This window comes from Leptonychotes weddellii, chromosome 4, assembly GCF_054177405.1.
Source record: "Leptonychotes weddellii isolate Sample4059 chromosome 4, ASM5417740v2, whole genome shotgun sequence".
NCBI classification, from domain to species: Eukaryota; Metazoa; Chordata; class Mammalia; order Carnivora; family Phocidae; genus Leptonychotes; species Leptonychotes weddellii.
In genome coordinates this window covers 38976737-38992415 of record NC_138372.1, presented here as the reverse complement: position 1 = coordinate 38992415, position 15679 = coordinate 38976737, and the positions used below count along the sequence as shown (strand labels likewise).

Genomic DNA, 15679 nt, shown 5'->3' with positions numbered 1-15679 from the left:
GGAGGGATGGGGTGGCTGGGTGATGGACACTGGGGAGGGTATGTGCTATGGTGAGCGCTATGAATTGTGTAAGACTGATGAATCACAGACCTATACCCCTGAAACAAATAATACATCATATGTTTAAAAAAAAAAAGAAGTAGTAGGAAGGACAAAATGAAGGGGGGAAATCGGAGGGGGAGACGAACCATGAGAGACTAGGACTCTGAGAAACAAACTGAGGGTTCTAGAGGGGAGGGGGGTGGGGGGATGTGTTAGCCAGGTGATGGGTATTAAGGAGGGCATGTACTGCATGGAGCACTGGTGTTATACGCGAACCATGAATCATGGAACATTACATCAAAAACTATGGTGACTAACATAACATAATAAAATTAAATTTAAAAAAATAATAATAGCCAAAAGTAGAACCCAAATGACCATCAACTGGTGAATGAATAAATAAAATGTGGTATATCCACAGGCTGAAATAGTATTCAGCAATAAAAAGAAAATACGGATACATACTAGAACATGGATAAACCTTGCAGACATTATGCTAAGTGAAAGAAGTCAACCACAAAAGGCCTTACATATATAGTATATTTCCATTTATACGAAATGTCCAAAATAAAAAAATTACTATAGGGACAAGAAGTAGATTGGTGTTTTTAGTGTTTGGGGGAGCAGGGGGAGTTGAGGGAAAAGGGGAATGACTGCTAATGGGTAGAGAGTTTATTCTGGGGATGAAAATGTTCTAAAATTCATTGTAGTGATGGTTGCATAACTGTGGATATGCTAAAATGATTGACACATTTTAAATAAGTGGAATATATAATATGTGATGTATATCTCAATAAAGCTGTTTAAAAAAAATAAGCTACATGGTATCCACAAAACTCGCTTTGGGCAACCTGGGGGCACCTCAGTGAGGAGCAGATAATCTCCAAAGAGGCTGGTATGCTGTGAATCTGGAGATGTGCCACACTTGTTCTGGAGTCACGAAGAGAGAAAGCCACCTAGACAAAACTTGACTTCCCAAAGCCCACTCCTCACAAAGGAGACTCCACATGGGAGTTGCTTTAGGGTCAGGAGGAGCACGGATTCATTTAACAAAGTTCGTTCTCCTGAATCGGGAGGCCAGCTAGTTTAAGATGTAATTACTGGAAGCCTAGATGAACAGAAACATAATAAAAGAGCCTTGGACAAGGAATCAAAAGAGCCTGTCCTGATCCTACCACTTATCAAGTGACCTTCTTACATTCCCCAACTATCCATCTTCTGTATGTAAACTGGAGATAACAACTTCAGTCCATTCCAGAGTTGAGGGGATCAAATCAGCTGAATGCTTTACAAATGTGCAACACTTATGTATGAGCCCCAACTCGGTCGAGACTTAATAATTGTTTCTGCCATCCCAGGTACCACTGCAGAAGCCTTCCCAGGAGGAATCCAAGACCAGGAGGAAGGGGGGATAAGTTGTAAGGAGGAATGCTGAACACGGAGACAGACCACAGAAGAGATTCCTTTAAAGAACTTCATGTCCCCAAGGGGTGCTGCCCAAGGGTACATTCACCCTGAACATATGCATGAAATACTACATCTCAGCTCTGCAAGTTTCAACCAAGGTTTTGGTTTTAAGAGCTCATACCGTGGGGAGCTCGCTATTCAAGTGAGGTCAACGCTTCGATAAGGAATGGAACAGCAGCAGCACAAACATCACACAGCAGCAAGAGAACACAGACTGAGCTTCAACTACTTGCCAGGTGCTTCATCTGTATCATTATTGCCAGTCCTCGTTACATCCCATGCCATAGGAACTGTCCTCGATTACAAAGAGGAACACACACCAGAGAAGCGGAGTAACTTGCCTTTGGTCATACAGGGAAGACATGGGAGAACCAGGATACCAGTTCAGGTGTTTTGGAGGGAGGGGTCACTATTTATCTGACAAATATCATACACCCATGATCCTCTCCTGTCAGAAGTTCTTTGAGACGACGCCGTCGGCCTTGGCCACTCAGAGTCACCTGACTCACCCACCCTGCAAATGGCCCCACACATAGCATAGGTTTTAAATTTGCCTTTGAACTTGCCTGTCGCTTTGTCAACCATTTCCTGGGCCCGCACAGGTGCACGAAGCCGCCAGCGTTGTTCGGCGGCCGAGAGCACAAGGCAGGCACCACGAAGAGCAGAGAGCAGGAAGCAGAAGTGCGGCGCCCCGGCAGCGATACCGGCGGCGGGGCGGGACCTCGGCTACTGCTTCCGGTGGCGCACGCGCGCGCAGCCAGGCTCTGGTTCGGGCTTCTTCGTCAGGTTTTCTTGATCGTGCTTCATAGATGGAACAACGTGATGTTCACGTGCACTTGCAGCTATCGGCTGTCCCTCTCTGGTTAAACCACGGAATACGGGGGACCTGGTACCTGTTGGGTAGTCACTAAATAGTGATTACTGAGTGAAGGACCGGTGGAGTCGACTAAGAAGAGGTGCAGGCATGTTTATGTGAACTGTAAGGAGAATTAAGTCAGATAATGCATTGGAAATGCTTTGTGACTGGCTCACACCAGAATTCAAATCCCAGCTGTGCAGTAAGTCCCTGGGAGATCCACACAAATGCAGCTAAAATTAAACACAAACAAAAACCCTTCCTTTTCAAAACACAAGACAGAACAGAACCAAACACCCTTCCTTTCATGTTACAGCAGCGTTCAACAACAGATTGTTAACAAAAATTGTGTTCACTCAAAACCAGATTTCAAACGTACTGAGTAGTCTCGTGTACATTAGACCATAGATAACATGAAAGAGTCAACTGATTAAATACACACCAATTATAAATCTTCATTTGGCTGGAATAGTCAAATAGTACTCCCCCAATCCATAGGAATACCCTTTACTGCCGCAGGACTATCAGAATCAGGCACCAGCAGCCCACTTTGCAGAAAAATGAAGAGGATTTTTAGAGAGGATGTCCCAGGAGAGAGAGAAGTTAAAAGGGAGGATGAAACAGCACTTCCCACCTCACCTGAAGAGCCAGGAGCCAGTGGGAACTTACTGTTACCTGCACTTACAGAACTTAATGTTGGAAAGTTCTTTGCGGGGATTAGGAAATTAGGTTGAACAACAACTAAAAGGAACCACCTCCAAGCAACAATTAAATTTTATTTCTGCTTCAACAATAAATACACCTAAGTTATCCTTCCAAATCCCACCTCCTGATCAGATGCCCTTAAAATTGAAATCTCCCATTCTCTTTAGTTGTGATCTAGTCCCACTTGGCAATTATATATTTAGCTTTAAAACCATGACTTTAAAGGTCAAGCCTTGCAGCACTGACTGCTTAGGCACCTCATGATTAGTTTCCTTTGTATACAGAGTAGCACCTTTTGGCTACATAGGCCCCAATTTTCATGTCAATGAAGCGATGGAGGCTTTTCACCCACCCAGAAGCTAAGTTTTGAGGCATTTGCCTTCTATGGCATCAAATATGTCTTCTAAGGCCTTCTCTACACATTGGAGAAACTCCTGGGCATTGCGGCCTGGGTAGGAGGAGACGTTGCAGCCTATCCAGTTGTCATGAACAGCATACGCAATGCCAAAGCCATCAGGGACCACAGGGGCAAAGCCACCGATGTTCACTGCTGGGCTGGTCAGTGTGCTTGTGGACAGGATGTTGTGGTTTATCTGCCCATATGCAGGGTCCAGGTATAGCTCAGGCAGAACAATCCCCTTGGCTGCTGCCAGGTACCGCAGAGCAAATAAGTGTCGGTCAAAGCCCTGGCCTGTCAGAGACAAAATAGAAAACCAGAGTCTCAGAATCCCAGAACGGAAAGTGACCTTAGTAACTGTCCCCCCACCTGTAGTCGGAGTCCCCTTCACAGCATCTTTGAGAGTGGAAGAAGGCTCTGCCTGCTTATGCATGCACACCTCCAACTCACTAACCTCTGCAGCTAAGCCTAAAATGAAAGTATGATTTTAAAAAATTCTAAAACTGAATCAGTTTTTGACTCAAACAGTCAAAAAAAAAAAAAAAAAAGCAAAAAAAAGAAAAGCTATGGATTCAAAAACTAAAATAAAATCCAAAGTCTAAGTCTAGTATAAAAGACAAGATTGAGTCACTGGAACAAAATGGAAAGGGTTTTGACCAGCGTTCTCATCTCAGCTTTACTGCTCATGTGTTGTGTAATGCTGAGCCAGCGGCCTCAGTTTCCTACCCCTAAAATGGAGATCGAGACCAGAATGTCTCAGAGATCTCTTTTACTTCCAGGACTTTTGGCTGCATGATGTGATCTTCCAGGTCCTTTCTAGGTCTTGAATTTTACCACAGAGAGGTAAAGGAAGGATGACAGATTTGGGAAGAGCTTTTGAGATGGCTTATTTATAGGAAGCCAACACATTGCAAGTGAGGTGAAGTAAGAGGGGCTACAGGCTTAGAAATCCTGAACTGTCAAAAGTGAGTCAGATGGGGCGCCTGGGTGGCTCAGTCGGTTAAGTGTCTGCCTTCGGCTCAGGTCATGATCCCAGCGTCCTGGGATCGAGTCCCGCATCGGGCTCCCTGCTCAGCCAGGAGCCTGCTTCTCCCTCTCCCACTCCCCCTGCTTGTGTTCCCTCTCTCGCTGTCTCTCTCTGTCAAATAAATAAATAAAATCTTAAAAAAAAAAAAGTGAGTCAGATGACCAATAAATAAGAAAAAGAGAATCGTGTGTCACAGCTGAAAGTGACCTTAAATGAGGACAAAGTTAGATCCATTTCTCTATCCCTGCGTAGGAGGAAAGAACATTCTGATCCCTAATGGCTACTCTGGCTATTTAGACTGCTAGCATAGACAATAATCATCATCTGGGGATTGGCAGATGGACTGAACGGGTGAGCGGTGGAAATCAGACACGGAGGAGGATATGACTGAGGCTTACGCCAGAGCGGAGGGCAGGCTCCCCACCCCCACTCACCCATCGCTGCTTCTTTGGTCAGTTGGCCATGATACTTGGAGCACTCGGCCATCATCTGCTGAAGCTCTCCAGCACTATGTTGGGAGGGCTCCCTGACAAAGGCCTCGGAACACCTCTTCGTGAAGACGGAGGCTGGGCGAATGGTCTCAGTGCGGCCGTGCTTGAATGCTGCGGTGCTACAGGACTCGTAGGTGGCCACGGTCTGCCCGTACTGCCGCAGGAAGGCCATCTGGAAGGCCAGCTGAGCTACCGAGTCAGGACTCAGCTTCTGCTTCTTCAAGAACTCTTTGCCCCCTCTGCGAAACTGGATGAAGCTGATGGTGAGGGTTTTCACGATGGCATCGAACTTTTCCTTGGCGGAGCTGATGCCAGTCTTCAAGGCATCATTCAGCTTGAAGTTCAGTTTCTGCACAGCAGCAGGGGAATCCGTGCGGGCCGGCTGGCTCTGGGGGCTGACAGCAGGGGCCTGAACGCTATCTTTAAACATTTCGTTTAAAAGCCTGAGCACTGCCACCCCATCGCCCCAAGCATGCTCAAAGTGGACGGCGGCAGTGCCATCCTTGGCTATAATGAGGTTAAAGGACTTATCAAACCAGCGGTTGGTGCCGTCACCGTGCAGCATGTTGTGAGACAAGTGGACAAGGTCCTTCATGGGGAAGTCATCCAGGCAGAGACAGAACACGGCAGAGTCCACTTTCCTCAGGGTCTCCTCATTGCCACCACTCACCAGCTTCTGCCTGAGCTCTGCCCAGACGTCTCGGTTCTCAGTGGTCAGATATGCCACGGGAAACGCGGGGGCCGGGCTGTCGTCTGAGAGAATGTACTTCAGATGAGCCTGGATTTCCGAGGCGCTCACAATGTTTCCATCTTGATCCAGGACATCAAAAACATAGAAATGTCCTTTTCTTAGGACGAGGAGGTGCCTAGCCTTCTCATCAGTAACAAGCTCATCCCGAATGGGTCTGGGTAAACGAGTTGAATTGAAAAGCCGAAAATACTGGGACATATCCAGGGGATATGCATTAACCAAGTAGGCACCATACCAGGACAGGAAGGAAGGCACAAAGCGTATGAGTTTCTTGAAGGTTTCAGTGTCACTTTTGGCAGGGTTCAAATGGAAAACCTCTGGCTCCAAAAGACCAGCCCGGAGTGTCTTCAGAAACCGGATGGCAGAAACAGTCATGTTGGTTGCCCTGGTGAGCTGGTCGTTATACTCAGACTTTGGGTCAGGATTGAATGCCATGAATGGATTAAAGTTCAAGACGATGGAGTCTCGAGCACTTAGGTACATATCAAACCAGGGGCCTAAAAGATAAAGTAAAAAAGAACATCATAAAAAGTTAATGCAGTCCCTAAAAATAAAATTTGAGAACGAAAAATAATCAAGCATATGCAGAAAAAATGACGTCAACCTCCAGAGGGTGAAATTTTCTAATTATTTTTTTGATCTACAATAATTCATGGCATATAAATGGGACCACAGAATATGTGGTCTTTCGCATCTGGCTTCTATCATTTACTATGTTTTTGAGGTTCAGCCAGGTTGTAGCATGTATCAGTTCTTCACTTTTTTGTATTGCTGAAAAATGTCCCATTACGTGGATACACCACATTTTGTTTATCCATTCATCTGTTGGTAGACCTTAGGTTGTTTCCACTTTTTGGTTACTATGAATAATGCTGGTATGTACAAGTTTTTGTGTGGATGGATGTTCTCAATTCTCTTGGGGAAACAGCTAGAAGTGGAACTGCTAGAACATGTCGTAAGTCTAAGTTTAACGTTTTGAGGAACTGCCAGGTTGTCTTCCAAAGTGGCTGCACCATTACCACCAGCAGTATATGAGGGTTCTAGTTTTGCCACGTCCTGGGCAACATTTATTATTGTTACTGTCTGTCTTTTTGACTAGAGCCATTCTGGTGGGTATATTATTGTGGTTTGGATTTGCATTTCTCTAGGTTTATTACTTTTTCTTCCTCATTGTTTCCTTTCTTGACTCTTAAAGAAATACAGTAACACCTCACTTTCATTCATCTCGAACAGAAGAGTTGTTAATTCTCACCCCCTTTCCTTAGATTTCTCTTGTTTCATCACTTTCAGGGACAACATTCACCATCATTCTATATACTCTGTACATTTGTGCACTTGCTCTTTTTTTTTTTTAAGATTTTATTTATTTATTTATTTATTTGACAGAGAGACACAGCGAGAGAGGGAACACAAGCAGGGGGAGTGGGAGAGGGAGAAGCAGGCTTCCCGCCGAGCAGGGAGCCCGATGTGGGGCTCGATCCCAGGACCCTGGGACCATGACCTGAGCCGAAGGCAGACGCTTAACAACTGAGCCACCCAGGCGCCCCTGCACTTGCTCTTTTAAGAAATGTTTGAGGGCGCCTGGGTGGCTCAGTTGGTTGAGCGACTGCCTTCGGCTCAGGTCATGATCCTGGAGTCCCGGGATCGAGTCCCACATCGGGCTCCCTGCTCGCCGGGGAGTCTGCTTCTCCCTCTGACCCTCCTCCCTCTCATGCTCTCTGTCTCTCAAATAAATAAAAAATCTTAAAAAAAAAAAAAAAAAGAAATGTTTGAAAAGCAATTAGAAATAACAATCAGTTCACGTGGATCATCCAAACTAGCCTTCTGCATTCCTGTGGATTCTTTACTTGTAAAAATTCCAGAAGCAATGTTTTATCAGAAAATGTGTCTTCCAGGGAAGTTCCGGTTGAGATTAGCAAGCACGGATAAAGTCTACAAATAAAAACCATCTCCCACTGGAGGAAATAATTTTCACATGTAAAGCACTGGGGAAGGGATTAATGGACACACATTTATCTGTTATTCATTTGTTGGTCCATTCATTCCATTTCATTCTTCAAGAACATGCTGTGCCAGGCCCTGCAGAGTCTGGGGGATAGAAAGAGGAACAAGACATGCACTCTGATCTGGATGATGGATACCCTCTGGTGAAGGATACCAACAGAATTAAAACATGATGTAACACACTGAAATGGCAAGAGAAAAAGTACTGGGGTAAGATCCATTTGATGAAAGAAGACATGAATTTATGTCTCTGATCCCTCTAGTAAAAGAATTTTAAACAGATATAATCCAATATGACAAAGAGAATGAAACAGGAGACAAGAGCAAATACTGGAAGTCCCAAAGCACTGAGACAACTGGTAATGACTAAGGCAGACTCGAGAACGCCAGCCCTGGGCCAGGAGATAACATGACATACACAGCAGAACCCCCAGAGTGCTCAGAAATTGGCAGCCTTGATATATCTGGTTGAAAGGCTATTTAATTAGACCCCAACTCCCACCCCATCCCCCACTTCCCTTCCTGCGCCAATTGCAGACTGAAGTTTTCCTCTCTGGAGAAAGTATAACTGGGGGACAGAAGTCATAGCTGAGATCTCAAGCCTTCTTCCCTTACCCTACTCCTTCAACAGTAGTAGCAAGTGGCAGTTTAATGGAAAAGCCTTTCCTGGGAGTCTAACCCAGAGACATTAACATTAGGGGCCCATTAGTCAGGTCACATTAAAGTAAGGCTGTGATGGACCAGCTCCACCCTCCTCCACAGAGCTTCCAAAAGCTTTTTAATATCTCACTCAAATCCAAGACAACAGAGAAGGAATACAAAGGATCTGAACAAAGAAAAGAGGACAAAACAAATAGGAAAAAAAGCACCTTGGAGATAAACTATGAAGGAAGATGAGAGTGTAAAAAAACTTCCCCAATAAATTATTAAGCACAGAGAAAACTAAAGAAAGCATAAGATTATTATTAACTTCAGGGGAAAAATGTTCACACAAGAACAGGAAAGACAATTTCAATAGGCCCCACGGCTCAGCTGACAACAGTGTTTATATGGTCCTAATAGTATAAGCACTAAGTATCGAGGGAACTAAAATAACAAGTGAGCACCGTGATAATCACGGAACCGGACGTGTGCAGGCATGTGGTGGGGAGATGAGAGACTGCCCGATTCTGGTCTTCCACAGTGAGACGTCAGAGACCATGCCTCCAACTGAAAAAGTGAAAACGCAGTGGTAACAGGCATGTGATTTGGAGGATGGGGGTATAGGTCAGAAGAAGGAGCGGCTGAAAGCGAGGAGCAGGAAACTAGGGGAGGGTCAGGAACTTGCTGTTTTTCCAAACCAGCCTGGTAGAACTATTTGATTCTTTAAACTATGTGCATGTATAACCTTATTAAAATATAAACTAAATGAAAAGAAGTGCTGTGGGAACAGAGGCAGAAACAACCAGCTCTGGATGGAGAGGGAGGAGGACTGAAAGGTTTCCTGGAAAAATCATCCCACCCGAGTTTTTTTTTTTTTTTTTTTTTCTTTTCTTTTTAAAATAGAGATGGGGCGCCTGGGTGCCTCAGTTGGTTAAGCGACTGCCTTCGGCTCAGGTCATGATCCTGGAGTCCCGGGATCGAGTCCCACATCGGGCTCCCTGCTCGGCGGGGAGTCTGCTTCTCCCTCTGACCCTCCTCCCTCTCATGCTCTCTGTCTCTCATTCTCTCTCTCTCAAATAAATAAATAAAATCTTTAAAAAAAATAAAAATAAAAAAATAAAATAAAATAGAGATGTAACTGACATAAAACATGATATTACTTTCAGGTGTACAACCCAATGATTTGGTATCTGTATATATTGTACAATGATCAGCACAATAGGTCTAGTTAACATCCGTCACCACACACTGTCACAAAATTGTCTTTTCTTGTGATGACAGTTTTTAAGATTTATACTCTTAGCGGCTTTCAAATATACAATACAGTATTATTAACTACAGTCACACTGCTGTACGTTATACCCCATGACTTCTTTCTTTTATAACTGGAAGTTTGTACTTTTTTGACCCCTTTCACCCAATTTGCCCACCACCACTTCCCACCCCCACCAGCATCGATGGCAACCACATACTTGGGTCTTAAAGAAAGAATTTATTAGGTTAAAAAACGGTAGTGAGAACAACATGGACAAAGGCACAGAAGAATGAAAGACTAAAGGGTTGAGGGAACAGTGAGTTGTCAAGTTTTGCTGAGGCAGGAGAGTGTCAGGGTAATACAAGTGATGAGGCTGGAGAGGGCAGTTATGCCAGAGTGTGAAGGATCTAGGATGACACACAGAGGGCACAGGACTTAATCCTGCAACCTTTTCACAGAACCAATGATTAGGCTCTGCCTGGATCCTACCTGCAGAGAAGGCAAGACATTGCTCTTCAGCACAAACTCCAGGTAAGATCTTAGTGGAGGAGGGCCTCGCTCTGCCTTAAAGCTTACCTCAGAAAGAGTGGATGAGGCATTACACTGGTGGGCTGGTCTCACCAAAAATATTTTGAAACCAAAACCTTACTTTCCATTGTGGAGGGCTTGGGGGCTATCATGCCCACGGCCCAGCCCACCTACCTGAAATGTAGCTCGTACGTTTATTCTGCTTGTCCTGAGCAACCAGCTGCTCATGCAGCTCTTTTCCAATCCCATTTTCAAAACTCTTGCAAAACTGTTCTGTTTTCCTGAAATGTTCACGAAAAGACAGAATCAGTCCATGACAGGGAATACATGATTTCTAGACTCATGACCAGGAACTCTTACACTGAGATTTGGGACCCCAGTAGCATATCTCTCAAACCTAGGACTGAGATCAGAAAGTCCCTTTGATCAGAAGAACAGCAATCAATCCAAAGCAGACAAATTTAGGATATCTTCTTAAAATGACGGATCAGGAAGATCAATCATCATCTCATAAAGCAATCTGTAATCTAGGAGGTAGCTTGGCATGGAGAAAAGGAGATAGGCTTTAGAGTCCAGGAGAGCTGAGTTTTAATTCTAGCTTTGTCACTGTCAAACTACGTGACCCTGAACACGTTACTTGATCTCTCTGAGTCTCGGTTTCTTTATGTGTAAACCAGAGATAATATACCACCTTACAAGGATAAAAAATATTTTTAAAGCTAAGGATTCAGGATAGTTTGAAACATGATACTTAGTAACTGGTAGCTATTAAATCATTACCATGTCAAGAGAAGCTTCAAGTGACTAATACAGAATATTTAAAAGCAGAGGACTAGATTATGAACAATTCATCTATATTTCCCACCACTATCCAGGGAAGGACTCTGTGATTCCAATGACAATGCCAATTATCTGCACAAAACCTTCCAATATGGAAAAAGTGAACTGCACTGGGATACAAGAGCTTAACGCAACCCACTTTTGACAATATCCAATATTACTGTCCAATTCCATGCTGAATTAGCTTCCTAGGACCGCCATAACATCCTCAAGCTGCATGGCTTCAAACAATAGAAATTTATGCTCTCATGGTTCTTTGAAGTATAAAATCAAGGTGTTGACAGGACCATATTCTCCCTCAAGACTCTAGGGGAGACTGTTCTCTTTGTTCCTGGTGTTACCAGCTATCCTTGGCATTCCTTGGTTTATTGATGCATTCCAATTCTGCCTCCATCGTCAATGGCTGTGGCTCTGTCTCTTCTCCTCTTCTCACAAGGACACCAGTCATACGAGATTAAGGACCCACCCTACTCCAGTATGACCTCACCTTAATTAATTACACCTGCAACAATCCTATTTCCAAGTAAAGTCACATACTAAGGTTCCAAGACGGGAATGAATCTGGGGGGCATACTATCTAACTCAGTACACATGCTCACCAAGCAGACTTCTGGCCTGCCATATGCTCTTGTCAATGAACTCCCTACCAAGAGCACATGCCCTCCGCCAATGACCAGTGCCAGCTAGCCTCCAGGTCCACCTGACAAGATACAGTACAAATTTGGCATTCTGGCTTAGAAACCATTGCCTGTTGAGTCTGGTCAGAGAGAATCTCACTTCAGGGCTTGCTCAGTCGTTCCTGAGTGAAAATCTATTTCCTGAACTTGAAAATGTCAGGACTAGGTCCCAGGTCCCTGGAGACCCCACTAAATCACAGACACTCCCTGAAGCTTGGTCCACTAGTACTTGCCAGCCTCTCTTGAACCACCCAACCAAGGTCATCTGGGGTTCTCAGCATTTACCTGAACTGGCCATCATCTAAGAGAGGTTTCTGCGCACGGAGGTATCTCTTAATGGTGTCTTCAAGCTTGGGAATAGGCAGCCTGGGAAAAAAATACGTTAAGTGTAAGGGTGACAATATGTGGAAGAGGTCAGTTAGCTTCATAACCCAAACTAATAAATAATTACTGGGTCGTGAATTTCCTTCCCCAAAAAACCAATAATGGGAAGCCACAGGCCAATCAGAATAGAAGGATTTACTAATGCGAGTATCAATGGTAACTTTTTTTAAAGCAAAATAAGAACTTTTTAATGTCTTAATGATGAATTTTACAAGCAAAATAAATATTCAAATAATAGATTCAAAATGGGGAAGCAGAAGCTGCCCGAAGCATTCTTGTTTCCTACTCACAATTACGATACCTCTGCTAACCCTGTATTGGCACTGATTTTAATCCTACCCTTAGTTTGAACAACGGCAGTTTTCTCCCCCAAGATGAAAAAAGAAAGTTCTATTTTTAAATTGTCTTGTGCATTTTATGACAGAGAATCATACAGAAATGAAACACAGGTCTGTCTAAGGGCCAGCCAAATATGGGATTGACCATTAAGCCATGCCCGGTCACCAAGAGTCCTATGGGAGAACCAGATCTTCCTGTTTGCTTCCGTACTCATCATTCTCTACCAGTGCGTTCCCAAAGACAGCGATGGTAATGGAGTTACTGGTCCGCAGTGAAATGAAAACACATGGACAGCATAGTGAGGTGCACTTGCTTTTTCATGTCAGTAATTTAACTGAATGATACATCCTGTAGTACCAAAACTTACTCATAGTTTGCCAAGTTCATGCTGCCAACCTAAAATTAATACTGATACATTCAATACATCTAAATACAGCAGCCATTTAGGAAAACTGGAAAGTTATCCATAAAACATAGCTTAAAACCCCACTATAAGATATACTGTGATTCTTCAGTTTATTTTTCAAGGCATGTTTATAAAAAACAGGATGTCAAAATTAATCTGAATTATTTACAGTCATTATGGACTTAGGCTGTACTGAGTAACTACTCACAACACTTTAACATTGTGAGTACTGTCCTTATATTCATGGACTTACACAGAAATCCCAAATACTACCTCAGTTACCTCATAATTACAAAGTTACCTACTTACCCTTCTCAAGACTTTGTTTTAATAGGGACACTAACAAAAGTTCCTCTCTTTAAACAAAATTCTCAATTAGATGCAATGACAGTTTTATAAAAAACAGTCCTTATTGAAAGCTCAAGTGTTAACCCTAGCCTGAACTTACTTTAGTGGGGAAAAGCAAGTCTTCAGAATGATGATTTATTTTGGGGTTATTAATACAACAGAAACTGAATTTTCTCAGTGGAACTAAAGTAAGGCAGTATGGATTAAAAAAATATAAACTTTTTATCATGGATACCAGTTTTCTGTAAATCACCTGTTTTCTGTATAAAAATTGTTTTGAAGATTTTATTTATTTATTTGAGAGAGAGTGAATGAGAGGGAGAGAGAATCTGAAGCAGACTCCCTACTGAGCACAGAGCCCCACGGCAGGGCTTGATCCCATAACCTCGAGATCATGACCTGAGCTGAAACCAAGAGTCAGACACTTAACCAAGTGAGCCACCTAGGGACCCCTCTATATAAAAAAATTTTTTAAAGATAATAAATATGGGGCGCCTGGGTGGCTCAGTTGGTTAAGCGACTGCCTTCGGATCAGGTCATGATCCTGGAGTCCCAGGATCGAGTGCCGTATCGGGCTCCCTGCTCGGCAGGGAGTCTGCTTCTCCCTCTGACCCTCCTCCCTCTCATGCTCTCTGTCTCTCATTCTCTCTCTCTCAAATAAATAAATAAAATCTTTAAAAAAAGAAATAAAAATAAATAAATAAAAATAAAAATCCTTTAAAAAAAAAAAAAGATAATAAATATGCCAAATTTACCAAGTTTTCATTTTTGCCTTATATAAAATGCCTTCAGTGTAAATGCCAAATAGCAATACCGTCCACATCACTGGATTATCTAATACTTTGGCAGATGATGGCCACGTTTATGAAATTACTGGTTCACAGTGAAATGAAAAAACATGGACAGTATAGTGAGCTTTTCACAAAGCTAAACGTACTTCATTTAGAAGTTTGCCCTTAATTCTGAGATTGTCTCACTTTTTTTGGATGGGGGACGGGAGTCACTAAAGGTCCTTTCTTTTAAGAAATAATGTCAACAATATTTTCCCCCCATAATTTTAATGATCTGTGAAATGTAGAAGGGTAAGAACTACTGCCACAGTGGAAAGAGAATGAGATGGAGACCCAGGCTTGAGTCACAGCTCTGCCACTGCATTTCTAGTTATAGGGTGACAGGTGGCAAATTTCTTGATGTCCCAGGCAGGAGATGGAGAGGAACGGCCTCACAGAGAGATCTGAAATCCTATCTATCAAGTTCCAGGTCCATCTAGCATAGGTTTATCACCAACATGTCTAGTATATGGAGAGGTGAAGTTCACAGCCTTTGGAATCCCACAGATCTGGGTTTGCACCCAAACCGTCACTTACTATTCATGTGATCTCGGTCAAATTTCTTATCTCTTTGCCCCCCTCTTTTGCCATTTGTTAATAGCTCACTGGGCTACTATGAGGATCAAGTGAAGTATTATCAAGAACTTAGCAATGTATTATCTATTTCCTTCCATCAGCTCAGCAACATCCAGTTTGGCCCCGACTAGCTATTACTCTTCACTAGCCACTCCCACTAGGTCTTTTATGTATTTATTTTTTAAGTTTCTTTTTTAAAGATTTTATTTCTTTATTTGGGAGAGAGAGAGAGAGAACGTGTGGTGGGGAGGGGCAGAAGGAGAGAGAGAGAGAGAGAAAGAAGCAGACTCCCTGCTCAGTAGGAAGCCTGATGTGGGGCTTATTCCCAGGACCCAGAGATCATGACCTGAGCCGAAGGCAGGCAGACGCTTAACCGACTGAGCCATCCAGGCATCCCTGGAGCCATTTTAAAATGGAGTTGGAGCAGCCATTGTGGAGAAACCGCCTTACTTGCTTTTGTTTGAACTGGCCAAAACCTTCTGGACAAAACGGTAATTGTCTTAAGCAACTGAGAAGTCAACAGAAGAACAAACACCCTGATCAAAAGACTGATGGTTATGGACTTCCTGGGAAAAAAAAAAGTCAGCAGTTAACGTATAACCGGAGTAGTTTGGCTTGTAAACATGCATAGAAAACATTTTTCCCCCTTTTATTCAACTCATGTAATTGCCCCCTTCCTCTTCCTCATAAAAACCTGTTGCTTTCACCCTACAAGTAGGAATCCTATTTGGGTATTTACTTGAATTTGTGCTCCCCACACAGTGATTCTTTAATCCCAAATAAACATTCATTTGCCTCTCACTGCAGCTCTTTATTTTCAGGATGACAATCATGAAATGCTGCTTCCCATTTATCACATTTTATCTTAACTATCTGTTTACCTGTCAAATCTTCCCCACTGTATGGTATGCTCCTCACCATGACTGATTGGTCTCCAAATCCATACCAATAAATGTTTCTCAAATTAATAATGTGAATGAGTAGGTCAGGTTGATCCACCCTTTGTCCCCTCAGGACGTGCAGTTTTATATTCTGAGGTTAACTGTTCAGTGTATATAAATATGGCCCTTAAAAGTAACACCTAACTGAACTATACATCTAAAAGTAGTTAACA

The 15679-nt window shown here is 43.2% G+C and overlaps 1 protein-coding gene across 7 annotated transcripts in view; it reads right to left on the bottom strand.

Annotated features, from left to right (window-relative positions):
• The window catches only part of CPT2 (carnitine palmitoyltransferase 2), a 102438-nt gene that overhangs the window by 9332 nt on the left and 77427 nt on the right, over positions 1 to 15679 (bottom strand). For 4 of the 7 annotated variants that reach the window (XM_081816950.1, XM_081816952.1, XM_081816953.1 and 1 more), the window contains 4 exons: positions 11968 to 12048; positions 10340 to 10446; positions 4929 to 6233; positions 3122 to 3761 (listed from right to left, as the gene is read on the bottom strand). In XM_081816950.1, the coding sequence (XP_081673076.1) occupies positions 3430 to 3761; positions 4929 to 6233; positions 10340 to 10446; positions 11968 to 12048 (1825 nt within the window). In that variant the 3' untranslated portion in view covers positions 3122 to 3429. Of the gene's footprint in view, positions 1 to 3121; positions 3762 to 4928; positions 6234 to 10339; positions 10447 to 11967; positions 12049 to 15015; positions 15132 to 15679 lie in introns of those variants that run through there. The other 3 variants (XM_081816954.1, XM_081816955.1, XM_081816951.1) reach the window with 2 other exon arrangements.